Raw genomic sequence first — 15143 nt, 5'->3', positions numbered from 1 at the left:
CAAAAAATTAAATAAAAGCTAACGTGAATTAAGATTAAAGTTAAGGTGTTATTGTGGACCTTCACCCCTTTTAAAAAACCTTGTTAAACTTTGTGACATATTTACATTCTATGGAGGTCAGGCACGAACAAACACCCAATAATTTTATTATACCATATTTCTTCAAACTGAAACATAATTATCAAAGTATACTTACGCAAATAGATATGAAAAGTCTTTATTAGAGTTTATGCCATATTTCCATGGAGTACAGGTGCGAACGCTAACCCCACAATTTTATCATACCATCCCTATTTAAGTTGAAACATACTTATCAAAGTATTCTTGTGTACATCTATATCAAAAACACTTGTAAACGTTTTTTTTTTTTTTTTTTTTATTTCCATACTTTGTGGACCAGGCACGAACTCAGACCCCACAATTTTTATGAACTACCGTTCTGCAAGATCAAACACACCCATTCCTGATCCTCGATACATCTTCTATCATTATATGTAATCAGTTTTTTAAAATAGTCAACCATATAGTAGCCTATTCGTAACCAGGCACACAGACACACACACACAGACGTTCAGCTTTATATTATAGATAAGTCTGTCTGTCTCCATATTTTTAAACTCTATCTCTTCTGAAACAAAGTCTCAGAGTGGTTCCTGGGGCCTCAAATGATTGGATTTTTTTATGGACCAATCTTTTATGGGTCTTTAGCCGGTCAAAATGACGTTGCAGTATTTTATTTAATACGGTACAGCTTTTTGGGGTTTGTTTACTTTGTTTCAATGTGGGGCAGTTTTCGCTTCCCCAAGATGATGGTGGGGGGTGGGGGGGGGAAACCGGAAACCGGCTCCCCAAATGGAAGGGGATTAGCAATTGTTTGATATAAGAAGTTTAGCCCAAATTAATCAAAGCTGATTGCTTGTGGACATTCCCGGCGCGATGCCGAGAACAGCTTGTTAACTTTTGAATTAGTTTCGCTTTTTATACAAAAAAGCTGAACGAACACAAGACAGGCTGAAATAGTAATAATTTTGTAAAAATCGACGTAAATAAATTTAAATACTACATGCGTTCCCAAATCCTAGATATTATTATCTAAGGGGTATATAAACAGTTCTAGGCGATCGTACCCCCCCCAGGAGCGTGTGCGAAAAAAGCCTTTGCGAAACATACACAAAATGGTCACACACATTTTGCCTTTTATATATATAGATAGATAGATAACAGAACTTCTGTTTGATTATGCCTTTTCTTATTTTCTTTAGATTTTTTTGTGTGTGTGTGTGTGTGGAAATTCAAAAGAATGATCTAAGTTCTACAGGTATCAATAACATTTTTGATTCTATGTGGAATCATCATCGGGTGAATAAAGCAAATAAACAATGATAGCAGCTGCAAGGTTGTATATTTCTAAATATTTAGACGCCAAATTGTTCAGTTTAAATCCTGTGTCAGGATTTGAGTCACTAGCTAAGAGTAGTATTTCACCAAGCATTTTAAAATATTATTACTGGTTTGGTAGGTAATATTATTGTGGGTTGTTGGGTTTTTATATAGATAGCTTCAAGTATTTTTAATTTTTAAAAATTCTTTTCGGAATATATCATTTTTGTGTTACTAAGATTTGTCTTATACCAAAGTGAGGGCGGTTATATTTTTGAAGATGTTGATAAATTGAGTTAGAATTTACAAGATACATGGTTAGGTGGCAGGAGAGTAGTGGGTGTAAAACCAATGTACTTATTAGCTTCAATATTATTATGTGAGATACATTCTCCTAAAGAGCATTTAAGCTTACAGATAACATTGGTTCTTTCTGATGTATGTATTTCTTACAAAAACAGGAGGGACATAAAAAAACATGGCACATAAAGCAGTTGAAAATTACCTCATGAAAAGCTACTTTAAAAGACTGTTAATTGTCCTAAGAACAATCAAAAATGTATATATTGCCTGGGTAAACAAATACAGAGATATAATTAGGTGGAATTGGTTTTGATTTCTATAAGTAAAGAGTTCATTCTCTCAATGGCTAGTATAATGTGGTTAAAGAGATAACTCCTGAATATTCTGAGTGAACATACAGATTAAATAGAATCTATGATTTATGGACAACGAAAAATATTTGTCTATACATATTTGAAGATATAAAGAAATTGAAGCTTTGATATGTCATCTATTATATAAAAGCAAACTGTGTTTGTGTGTGCAATTTTTTTGTATGTCTGGCAAAGGCTTTTTTCGGGGCAGGGGTTACTGTGTTTTTAAACTTTTTATATACTCCCTAGATTATAATATCTCCAATTTACGAAAGGAGGTCATCTCTATCTTTTAGTTGAGTGACTTTTATGTTATAAAATTCCCGCTATTCTGCCTTCTCGCCTGTTTGTTTGGCTTTTTAGTATAAAGTGAAAATAATTGAAACGAAATCAATTCCTTGCTTTTCCCACCAGGGATGTCCAGAAAGCAATGAGCTTTGATCACTGTGTGTAAAACCCCTCATATCAGACAATTGCTATTCATTTGGACACCTGGAAGTTGGGAACGACCTTGTGATGAAGAAAATAAAACTTAACTGGCCCCAGGCACGTTCATTTCTTTGCCGATTTCTTACCTAGTCATTAGTGAGTCAACAGCTTTTGATTGACATCGTTAAATTTAAACGCTTTTCATTTTCTTTGTCATTGTAGCGCAGAAGTAAGATCTCAGGTTTTCCACCTTCGCGTCACGGGTTCGAACCTGCCTACTAACACTTTTTTTTTTTTTTTTTTTGCTTCTTTTACACCTCCAAACACCCCGGGCAATGCCGGGTACCCCCGCTAGTAAAATAATAAAACCTAACTATTATACAAATTATATTAAAACGTTCAATACTCTTTTTTTTTATTAACTAGCGGGGAGGGGGGGGTAACCTTGCCCAGTCATAAAATATCCTTAGATATGTTTTAATTCATGCAGATATTGTATATATTATTACAGCCAATTCTGTGTATTCATTCTTTTGCGGGCTGTTATTCTCATCTTCATAGATGAAAGGCAGTAATTACTGGAGATAGAGTACAAGACTCAGCATTACTGTCCCATTGCGGTTAATCACCTGAAGAAGGCCAGAGGATGAGTTGGCCGAAACATGAAACAACAACTATAAATATAAGGATAACACTCTGCAAAAGAATAAATACACTAATTGATGCCTCATCTCAAAGGATCAATAAAAATAAATTAATAAATAAAAAAGAGACAATTCTGTATTGAATATTATATATATATATAAATATATATATATATATATATAGTGGTAATAGTTGAAATCACCCTAAACTCTAGAGCTAAAACTGAAGAGCCACTGCTCAAAACAACGAGATATTATAAAAAGTCTGACTGGGAAGCCATCAGGGACCTCATCAGGGACGCCCCATGGCAAAATATCTTTTCACTTCCTGCTGAACATTGCGCAAATGAGACCACTGAATGGTTCAAAGCAACAATTGAAGCACATGTTCCCACACGCAAATTCTGTAGCAAACCTCACTCTCCCCAATGGTTCACCTCAACTTGTGCAGCTGCCATAGTGCAAAGGCAGCATGCGTACTGCAAATTTAACCGATATAAGTCCAGTTAAAACAGACAGAAGTACATAGAAGCCAGAAATAACTGTAAGAAAGAAATAGCGACAGTTAAGAGAGAATTTACTGAAACCACCCAAAAATGCATCAAAGCACAGAAATTAGGAACCCGAGACTTCTGGAAAATCTACAACAGTGTAATAAATAATGGGCATTCAACAATTCCCCCACTATCCAACAATCATGAAATTGTTTGCTCTGCAACTGAGAAGGCTAACATACTTGCCAGACGGTTTGCCTCCAACTCCACACTGGAGTCTGATAACCACCCCCTCCCTGACTTTCCTTTGCAGACAGACACCACACTAGACGATCTGAAAATCACCCCTGCTCAGGTGCATGCTATCATAAGAAAGCTTGACACTGCAAAAGCATGTTGACCTGATCTCATCCCGGCTATGCTATTAAAAAAGTGCATCGCCAAAGTAGCTCCAGTTCTCTCCAAACTTTACAACAAATGCCTTAATGAATCTTGCTTTCCTGCCTGCTGGAAAACTGCTTCTGTAGTGCCAGTTTTCAAGAATTCTGGCGAAAGAACTGACCCAGTAAATTATCGCCCCATTAGCCTCCTCCCACTTTTCGCCAAGATATTTGAGACCATAATTAACCAAGCTCTAGTCCATCACCGTACAGATGCTAAACTTCGGACTGACAAACAATATGGATTCAGGCAAGCCTGTTCCACAGCAGACATCCTAACTGTAATCTCAGAACGTATATACCAGTCACTGGACAAAGAGGGGAAGGGTAGAACGGTAACTCTAGATATATCTAAGGCTTTTGACAGGGTATAGCATGAAGGTCCTCTAAAGAAAATCAGATCATACGGCTTCACTGGAAGAATGCATAACATAATTAGATCCTTCTTAGATAAGAGAAAAATCCAGGTTGTCCTCGACGGTCGTACATCTAAACAATATGATATAAATGTGGGAGTGCCTCAGGGGTCTATCCTTGGACCTCTGTTATTCCTAATATTCATAAATGATCTACCCGACAAAATTGTCTGTAAGATGGGTGTGTATGCTGATGACATCACGCTCTATAACAGACATGACAAGAAAACAAATGAACACATATCTAAAGAAATAACAGAAACACTGGAGGATGACCTCCGATCCGTAGTGGAATGGGGACAAAAATGGATGGCTGCTTTCAATGCTGCCAAGACTTTTTACACAGTGATCACCACTTATCAAGGCCCGGAAGCCACTCAGGGATAAGGGTTATTGCAAGTACATTACGTTAGTCTGGAGATTTGATGAAGTGTTTACTGAAAGGGGGGTGTTCATTAGGAATTTGTTAACGTTGGACTTGAAGACATCCAAGTTGTAGTCCGGTGGGAAGCAGGCAGACGGAACAGAGTTTTCGGAATATATCATTTTTGTGTTACTAAGATTTGTCTTATACCAAAGTGAGGGCGGTTATATTTTTGAAGATGTTGATAAATTGAGTTAGAATTTACAAGATACATGGTTAGGTGGCAGGAGAGTAGTGGGTGTAAAACCAATGTACTTATTAGCTTCAATATTATTATGTGAGATACGTTCTCCTAAAGAGCATTTAAGCTTACAGATAACATTGGTTCTTTCTGATGTATGTATTTCTTACAACAACAGGAGGGACATAAAAAAACATGGCACATAAAGCAGTTGAAAATTACCTCATGAAAAACTACTTTTGAGCCCAAAACAATAAATGTTATGGGGTCAAAGTTTAAAAATATTTGACCTCTCAGCAAATTTTGGGTCTAAACATTTGAAATTTTACATAAAGTGTATTCAGACATAGGGCAAGCTTTTTAATCGGTTTTTGGACGAAAATTTGGCTGCCAAGGGGTTTAAGTTCAAAAGATTTGACCTTTGCGGTCTTTAGCAAACTATTAAGCAAATTTTAGATCCAAACATTTGAAACTTTACATAAAGGGTATTCAGACATGCAGCAAGCTTTTTAATCAGTTTTTGGGTGAAAATTTGGCTGCCAAGAGGTCAAAGTTGAAAGACGTGACCTTTGCAGACTCTACCAAATTCCTCCGCCAATTTTGGGTCTAAACACTTGAAATTTTAGATGTAGGTTACCTGGATATGAATGAAATTTTTTAATATATATATATATATATATATGCACATAAAGTTATGAACAGTATACAGGGCCCGAGTGAAACTGGGATGAACTTCTAGTAATTAAAATAATTAAAATATTCAATTGTTAAAATTTTAAATAAGTAAATGCAATTTACATAAGGAATAAACAGCCCCTATAAGAGAATGTTTTGCATCATTTATTGTGGAAGGTAAGAGATTTCAACAACTATCCCAGTGTTGTGTAACAAATGATTATTTGAAGGATCTCCTCGAATTCAATAGGCTTAAACATTGGTGAGAAGTGGAAGTTTACACCTATGATATGTTAGGGCAGACTCCCATCACACGAATCAAAAATCTTTGGGAAATAGACGTCTTTAAACATGACGTTGTGTCTCTGACCATAAACTTTTATGAAACGATTGAAGTGTGAGAAAAGTTTCAACCATTGTTTCAAGTTGTTTGTCTCTTCATTTACTTGTTAAACTCATCAACTCTTATCTTCAAATGATCTTTGAGCCTTGATAACCGTGATTCTATTTTTTTTTTAATAAATAAATAAATTTTAATAACATTTTCAGTAAAAAAAACAAAAAAAAAAACATGCTATTTTATTTATTTAAAGAATATATAGGTGGCAATTATTTTTAAGATAAGAAATAAATAAAGATGTTAAGCAATTGTTGGTCCTCCCCCACTCCGACAAAAGGAGGGTGGATCCGTAAATTCACCTTTGTCCGTTCGTCTGTTCATCTATCTCCACTTTTCTCAATAACTATGCCATGAAATTTTTTGAAATTTTGCACAAACATTAAACCTGATATGAGTAAAAAAGTAACTGAATGGATTTTCCAGGAAAACTCTGGTTGCCCCCCCAGGGGTGCCTTTTGGATTAAAATGGCTAAAATTGACACTTTTGTACTTATTAAAAAAAAATTGATGTCGTGGATTTTGATAAAACTTTCTGAAAAGTTGTAACTAACTGATTTCTATATAATTTTGTTTGTCTATACTTCACGATAACTGTTCGGTATGCACCTCTTTTAGGGCTAATAAAAATACTCCATTTTTCGGACTATTTTACCGTATTTGTTCAAAATTTTCTGTGTATGTTTATAGCAGTTTTGCATGGTGCTGAACTCAAATTTAAATATGTTGAGGCTTTGGGGACTTTTGGGGCAACACGGGGGGGGGGCAAATGATGGAGTTAGTCATTTCTTTTTTTGCATGGTGCAAAACTCAAATTTACATATGTTAATGCCTAAAACTGCATTGTTTGTTCATTTTTACCAGGATTTGACGTCCCCCTGGAGATTTTTGGGCTAAATAGGTAGGGGTGCCGGCAATGCTGAACTTAGTCATTTTTTTATGCCTCGTTCACTTTGCACTCACAGGGGACCATGCATGCTTCATTTGTTTTGAATGAGGGCGAGGGATCGGCATGTCATAACTATTAATGACTTGAAGAAGATTATGCTCAAAGATGGATGTGTTTGTGTGTGTGTGTGTGTGTGTGTGTGTGTGTGTGTAACACGTGAACGATTGAATTATTTCTTCCACTACATTCTATCTAGACATTTTATTCACAAAGTGGCAACACATAGAATGATACAAATTACATCCATTAGTCTTAGTCTTGAGTTTGTGTGTCACAACTATCTCGGAAACAAGTAATATAAATATTACTTGTTTCCCCACAAAAGAAAAATGTGACACAAAGTCGTTTTTAATGTGGAGGAAAACCAGCTCCCCAAAAAGGAGCACTCTGGAAGTAGGTAAAAATAAAAATTGCCTCAGTATAGAGGATTTCCCCTCCATTGACTAAGGACAAATTAATTTGAGTGTAGCCTCAGAACAGATACTACACTCTATACTTTTCTATCGGACAGAAGTAATATATCTCCATCTTTATTTACTACTTAGCAAGGTCGGGGGGGGGGGAGTATTCAAGGATAATTTGCACTTGTGGCGGCTGTCATCCTGGTCATTTTTTTTTTTATTATTATATTGGCAACCGTATCAACAATACCTGTCACCGTCTGCTGCCTTTACATCCGACTCTGCTCCAGAAATGAAATCAGACTCGGTACAAAAATTAAAATACACCAAGCTCTTGTCTGCACCCTTCTCCTATACAGATGTAAAACCTGACAGTATGAGTTTGTGACCTATGCAGACTGGAAGTATTTGATTACCAATGTCTATGCTGCAGCCTTTGGGTTCGCTGGCACCAATTCATCCCAAATGGCACCATTTGTTTGCACTACTGGATAGCATCCCTCAAAAAGACTGTCCTTTCAAGACATTTCTGATGGTTTGGTCACACTCTGCGCTTACAACCACATGACTTTATCCATGCCATCATCAACCCTGCCGCACTCCAGAGTTGGAAGAAACGACGCGGTGGTCAGCTGGAAACCTGGCTCAGCACGGTGAAGCAAGATACCAATCTGATCCTGTGTTCTTGCCTTTATGGAGTGTGTCGCTGGAACCATGAATGGCTGGACCTTATATCGACTGTAGCTTCAAAAAGATGTGCCTGGTTGATATCTATACCAGATGTGGAGAATTCAGTTGGAGGAGCCGGCTCAACCGAACCACAGTGAATGCTGACACAACAACAACAAACAACATGGTGATACTCTGGTTTGATTTTCTCTATATTTGTACTTGTAACGGCTATCATCCTGGTCAGATTGAGCTGGCTTTCTCCTGAGCATAAACTGCATCTCAAACCATCACAGTCCAGTTTTGATGATCCTGGGCCAGGTTGCAGGAAATGGCCAACCACTCCTTATTCCAACACTGGAGACTTGTGGGCCCGATCAGGTCATTCTTAATTGTTTTCGCTTGGGTCTTCGGCTTTCTATTGACAGATAGAGAGTTGGGAAAGAGGACCTTGTGAATGAGCTTTTCCTCTCTCTTATTAACAAGCTGCATGTCCAAATCCCTACAGATGTTGTTGAAGAAAACTGGATGTTAGAAGGCGTAGATTTAGTCTTCGGTAGTGAGAAGAAACCGGAACAGGATTTCCACAATGGCAGCACAGAAATCTGCAAAGACGGCCTTTGTACAAATTGTTCAGTTTGTACAAATTCGTCACTCTCATAGGCCACGTCTTGCAGCCACAAAAAGAAAGGATGGTTCTCACCATCACATGCCTCTCTTCGTATCCAAGTATCCCATACCATGCTGCAAACGGATTCTACATTTCAAACTGTGTATTTAACATTATTTCGCTTTATTCTTTAAACAGGGTGCGTTGTGGGTTCCTGGCGATGGAGTGGTCAATCCGACAGACCTGGTGATGGTTTACGCCAAGTTAGCCAAAGAAAAAGGTTTGTCCTTTTATCTCTTTTATGCCTTTCAGAGCACAGTTCAGTTTGTAAGGGTGTTGGAGATTAGCCTAATGGATACAGTTACAGGCTATAAGAATTCATTGGATACGATTCATAAGCATCATCTTAGGTTTAACGTCCATTTTTTCATGCTGGCATGTGGTGGACAGCTCATAGAAAGTGACTTAAATCCATCCTTATAACTTAGTCCCCTATTTTCATTAACCTTCCCCTGCAAACTGACAATAACAGCTTTCTAACTTTAATGCACCAAACATTTATATTGTTTTGTTCCTTTCCCTTTGCCAAAACTCAATCATGCTCTGCAATACAAAAAAAATAAAAACAATTTTTCTCTACAAAACAACTAAATTAAACACCCTGAATATATATTTGAAGATATAAAGAACTTTTTTTCCAAAATTACCAGATTTAGCATTAAATAATCTGAAAAGGGTGATATACAGTACAACAAAACAAAACAAACAAACCAAACACAATAAATAAATATTTGAAGATATAAAGAACTTGAAGCATAAAACCTTTTTTTTTTTTGTTTCCAAAATGACTGGATTCGGCGTTAAATAACCGAAAAAGGTTTGATGTGCCATAAAGCACTCCTTCATTCTTTCATCATCATCGCATTCGGTTTAACATCCATTTCATATGCTGGCATGTGTTGGACAGTTCTGAGAAATTGATTTGTTAACCACCCTATTTCTGGCTAGGTCTTCATTTATCCCTCTTTCTAGTTCATTCTTATCACTCCTCCTTAGGTTTCCCTGTGAACTGAACCTGCGACTTCAACTATGCTAAACACATTTTGAAAATTGGTACAAACCTGATTTTGTACAGTAACAAATAGAAATTTTATTAAAAAATGGACATTGCTTCTATTTATGTGCTGGCAATCCCGTGAAGTAGCACAATTTGTCATCACCTGATATGCAATTGAGATGTTCTGTCATTTTGAAAAAAAGAACCTGTTTTTCAGAAACGGAATTGATTTGGATTTTGAAGCAGCAAATTCTTACAGTGGTGTGCCAGATTTTGGAATAGGGCGCTTTGGCAGTCATGTGTCAGATTTAGGAGTAGCGAGATTTTATAGCATTGTGTCAAATGTTAGTGAAATTCCATTTTTTTTTTTTTTTTTTTTTTTTTAATCTAGAAAAAGTGGATCTCCACTAAAATCACTAGAACCTCTCATGGATGTGAGTTCTCGACTATTAGATCTAAATTTGCTTTTGTTTTTAAAAAGCTGACTTATGATTTTGTGCAGCGCTCTCCCCCACCCCTAGGCTGGAAAAACATCTCTCTTTCATCTTTTGTTGCCATTGGCTGATCACATCTCAAGATTCACATAATATTCATCATCATTGGTCTAACAGTCTATCCATTTCATCAACCTTTATCCTCAAATGGCTTTCAGACTTTATTACCTGTAAGAAAGTAGTAAAAAAAAAAATGTCACACATTTTTTTTTTTTTTAAACAGGGATAAAGTTTTTCGAAGGCGTTCAAGTTATCCAAATTCCTACAGAAAATCTTAAAGTGTCCGAAGTCCACACAAGTCACGGCAACATAAAATGCGAATATTTTGTCAATTGTGCAGGAATGGTGAGTTTGAATATTTTTACATTCTATACTTAAAAAGAAAAATTTCTTTGAAATGTTTCTCTCTGAATTTTTGTTGGTCTTAATATTAAACATCTATAATATAAAAGCGAAAGTGTGTGTGCATTTTTTTTTTTTATGTCTGTCAAAGGCTGGGGGGGGGGGGCTCGAAGGGTGTCACTAAATCTTTCAACTTTTTATATACTGTCTAGATTATAATATGTCTAATTTACAAAATGAGGTCATCTGAATCTTTTATTACTTTACAAACTTTGCACTGTGATTTCATTTTCTCTACTACTATGGCGTGATGTTTGACCTAGAAAACCACACGTTCATATTCGTTTAACCACCTGCTTTTGTAAGCGTTTAATTTCACGTTTCCTCACTTCTCTGCCCACGTAGCGTCGTGGTAAGTTGTCACGCTATTTGCCTCAAGGCTTCGGGTTCAAGACTACCTCCCTACCAAATTTTTTTTTTACACGCGGGCAACGCTAGTCTATAATATAAATCTCACCTGTTTGTTTAAATGTATGTATGTATGTCTGCCTAAAACTTTTGACAGAGCCAACGGATTTTCACAAGGTCAGTATCGTTTTGAAGCTCGGCCCTTCGGATGACAAATATTGAAAAATTGGCTAAAAACATTAATTCCTTCACCCTCAACTGGGCACTTTTCTACAAGGAAGAATCGCTTTTTTCACCGATATTTTCGAAAGTCATCTCTACTTTTTGATTGACTAGCCTTAATTTAAACCTTTTCCTCTTCCAGTTTGGTGGTGGGCGCAACGAAAAAGATGTCACATTTTTTTTTTTTTGTTCACATTCTTTTCCTCCTTCGTGCTACAGGTTCAAGCTTGCCTGCCTACTACCACTTTATTTATTTATTTAAAAAAAAATTTTTTTTTTTTTTTTTGCTCAACACACACCTCCAAACACCTGGGCAATGCCGGGCACATTGTAGGAGTGAACCTAAGTGACCTCAGGCCATATACTACTACCATGAAGAAAAGACATTGTTTCTTTAATCCTCTCTTTCTCTAAAAGAACTCAACTAACCAAGATACCCAAAAATCTATTCCCTTTTCTCTTCTGCTGTTGCTGCTCGCTCACCCACACACAAACATACACTCTCTCTCTCTCTCTCTCTCTCTCACCGATGATTGACCTAAAAAGGATTGGACAGTGAGTCTCCAGGCTTCTACGTTGTCACACATGTCTTGCGAAGAGCAGACACAGAATTCTAAAAGTATGTATAAGCTAAGAAAAGAAAATATTCCTCTCAAGCTAATATGTGTATCCACTTTGTCAGTTATAACAACCAATAAACAAATATTACAACATCTTATATATAAAATAGCATCAGTTCCCCCACCCCCATCCCACGTATGTTTGTGATTAATAGTTTTTTTTTAATATAACATACATAATTGAATAATGCGATGGGTAATAGTAGTTCCAGTTGCGCTCATCGACAAACTGATGTTGTGGATCTGAGAACAACATTGCTTCGCAGATGATCAGATTAAGTTGACAATAGAAAGGCACACAAGCTCTAGTTAACAGAGAACTGGAACTGCATGTGGAGCAGAGCCCCATGCGTTTATGCAATACACAACTGAAACCTCACAAGAAGCGTCCTGAAAAACGACGGAGATGGAGAGAGATTCCCTATTGATTATTATATTGTACCCAATACATAGTTGTGATTTCAAAAGTTAAAAAAAAAAAATTCAAGTACTATCAGCTTTAATTGAAACCCAAGAATGTAGCTCTTTAGTATTATTTGTTACCATCTGAGCTAAGTCCATATGCATAACAAAACTTTAAAAATTAACATAATTAAACATATAAATGTATATTTGTGCATGCATAGAAGATGCATGTTTAGTCAAATTATGCCTGCCAAGTTCCAATTTTTCAATTTTGACCTCTTTGCAACTGTTTTTACTGGCTAAAAACCAAATTGAATTTGTTCCATAGGTCCGAATACCATATACATGTTTCAAGTCTGTAGACCAATAATTGATAGAGTAGTTTGGTAGAGACTGTTCCGCATTTTTATATATGCATAGATTTCAATTTTATTTATTTTCAATAAGATATTTTCTCACATACTTCTTTTCATAATACAAACAGGTTAGAATTATGTAACTAGGAACTTACGAAGTGTAGTAATTTATGCTCTCAAAACAAAATAAATGGTGCTTCTATATTATAATAACGAAAAACCAGTTCTGATAAGGTTCCATGCTAATTCTGTCATATTTGTTACGTGACATAAGCAACAGGGGAAGTAACTCTGTTGAAAGCAGACAGAATTTATTCAGAAAACAAAAATAAGTATAACATATCCATTTTTTTAATTTTTTTAAAAATAACTTTTTAACTGTTTGAATTTTATTTTTATTTTTTTATGAAAAATAACTGATTGAATTTGTGAGAAATTGAAAATTTAATTACCTCCCCTGTCAACTCTCCAATTCAAATTGGTAGATTTTGAAACCAGATCGGTAGTTTTTTAAAATGTCTTTTTTCATAAAGAACTAGCGAGGGGTACCCAGCGTTGCCGGGTGTTTGGAGGTGTGTGTGGTTTTGGGTAAATCAAAACTGGGGGGGGGGGTAAAATTAAAAAAAAAAAAATGTTTTGGTAGGTAAGTATGAGGATCGAACCCGAACCCTTGAGGCAAAGTTGTAAATTAAAGTGTGAAAAAAAAAGAGTGCGACGGTTTTAACCATTGGGCCACCGCGAGATGCTAACGGAAACACGTTTGAATTTATTTAATTACTTGGATTTGGCAGGTGCATGTTTTAATGACTTAATGAGGTCAACTTTTGACTGCGGGGTAGCATTTCATTTAGTGCGGGAATGCTTCCCCCCCCCCAAGACGTTGGGGTTAGGAGGAAACATTATAGGAAAAAGCCTAACCTACATGCGGCGACAGGCGAGCTCCGTTGTTAACTCTGAGATATTAGGATTTACATGTGATATAAAAAATTTTAAAAAGTTGTTAGGCGATCGACCGCTTCTGTGAAAAAAGCGTTTCTTGGACATACACAAAAAGCGAACATACATTTTCGCTTTTATATATATAGGTTATTTTTCTACCTTATCGTTTTTTTCGTAATTTTTTAATATTTTACTATTTGCGACATGGCAATTATGTGGGTACCATTTGTTTTACTTAAAATTCAATGTTTTTTTTTTGTTTTGTTATCGGGTTCAAGTCTGCCTGCCTACTACCAGTACGGCACAATCATGTTGACACACAGTTCTCGCCAGATCACCAAAGTTAAGCAAAGTTGAGCCTGGCCAGTGCCAGATGGGTGACCATTTGGGAAAGCTAGGCACTATATGTACCTTCTGGGAAGGTTGGGTGTGGGGCCAGCTCCCTCACTCCGAAAAAAGAACTTGTTACAAAAGTATCTACAAAGTTGTGGGTGGTCTATCCCCCTTATGGGGCTCAAGGCTATGGATGGATGGACTAGCAGGTCAACCTACGTTGCCTGATAAGACACACTTAAATATATTTTAATTTATGCTAATTAGATATTTATCATTATAGAGACAGTTCTCTATCGATTATTATATTGAACCTAATATATGGCAGTGAGATCAAACTAAAACTAAAAATATGTATGACTTGGGTGCTATCAGCTAGAATTGAAACCAAAACATAAACTTGCCAGGTGAGTAGGCGAAAATTTAAAAAGAAAAATGAAAGGAATCATTGGCGATTAAGGAAATGGAAAAATCAATAAGCTTGAGTGAAGGTTGAAATATGAAAATGATAAATGAAATGTAGGGAGGGGGGGGGTAGTCATTTAAGATAACCATTTTATTTGGTACTATTACATTTTACAAACTGGATTTCTGTAAATGTTGGCTCAAGCTTAACCGGCAGCTGATGTAAACCACTGGAATATGTTGAGGATTGATCAATTTGATCAACCAATTAAAAATCAACACAAACGCGTTTAGCCAATAAAAAGCAGAGTAGACGATTTTTAATAAATTGAAAGAAAAAATTTGCTTTTAATCATGTACAAATTTAATCAGTCCAGCCCTAACTCTAACCAAAAAAAAAAAAGTTTCTATTTAAAACACAAAATTAAAAAAATACTTATTCTTGGAACTTATGATAGGTTCTTATATATTTTTTTTTCCATCTTTTTTTTTTATAATTTAGTATCTGATAATTGTTATTTTTTGTATCCTAACGTTTTCAAATTTGATCGGCGCTTGGCATATTTTGGCGGTTTATGTCAGCTGCTGGTTGAGCTCAAGCCAACATCACAAATCAAAAATACCTTTTATATTTTTAAATGAGAGGAAGAATTAAAAAATATATATATTGAACAAATAAGTTTCAGAGATAATTTGTGACATTGACTTGTACAAATATTAATTTAAATTAATAATCTGCAAAATCCCACCCCTTTACTGGTGAGGTCACCAGATGTCTAAACTTTCTACTCTCTCAT

The 15143-nt window shown here is 36.0% G+C and overlaps 1 protein-coding gene across 2 annotated transcripts in view; it reads left to right on the top strand.

The window, feature by feature from the left end:
- Nucleotides 1-15143, top strand: part of LOC145259852 (pyruvate dehydrogenase phosphatase regulatory subunit, mitochondrial-like) — a 169959-nt gene that overhangs the window by 71483 nt on the left and 83333 nt on the right. For both annotated transcript variants that reach the window (XM_080117693.1, XM_080117694.1), the window contains 2 exons: nucleotides 8964-9045; nucleotides 10540-10661. In XM_080117693.1, coding sequence (XP_079973819.1) covers nucleotides 8964-9045; nucleotides 10540-10661 — 204 coding nt within the window. The remainder of the gene's footprint in view (nucleotides 1-8963; nucleotides 9046-10539; nucleotides 10662-15143) is intronic.

The sequence above is a fragment of the Euprymna scolopes genome, chromosome 35 (genome assembly GCF_053919585.1).
Source record: "Euprymna scolopes isolate OS-2025 chromosome 35, ASM5391958v1, whole genome shotgun sequence".
In the NCBI taxonomy this organism is placed as follows: Eukaryota; Metazoa; Mollusca; class Cephalopoda; order Sepiida; family Sepiolidae; genus Euprymna; species Euprymna scolopes.
Note: the sequence above shows the minus strand (reverse complement) of the source record. Positions and strands in the feature narration are given on the sequence as shown.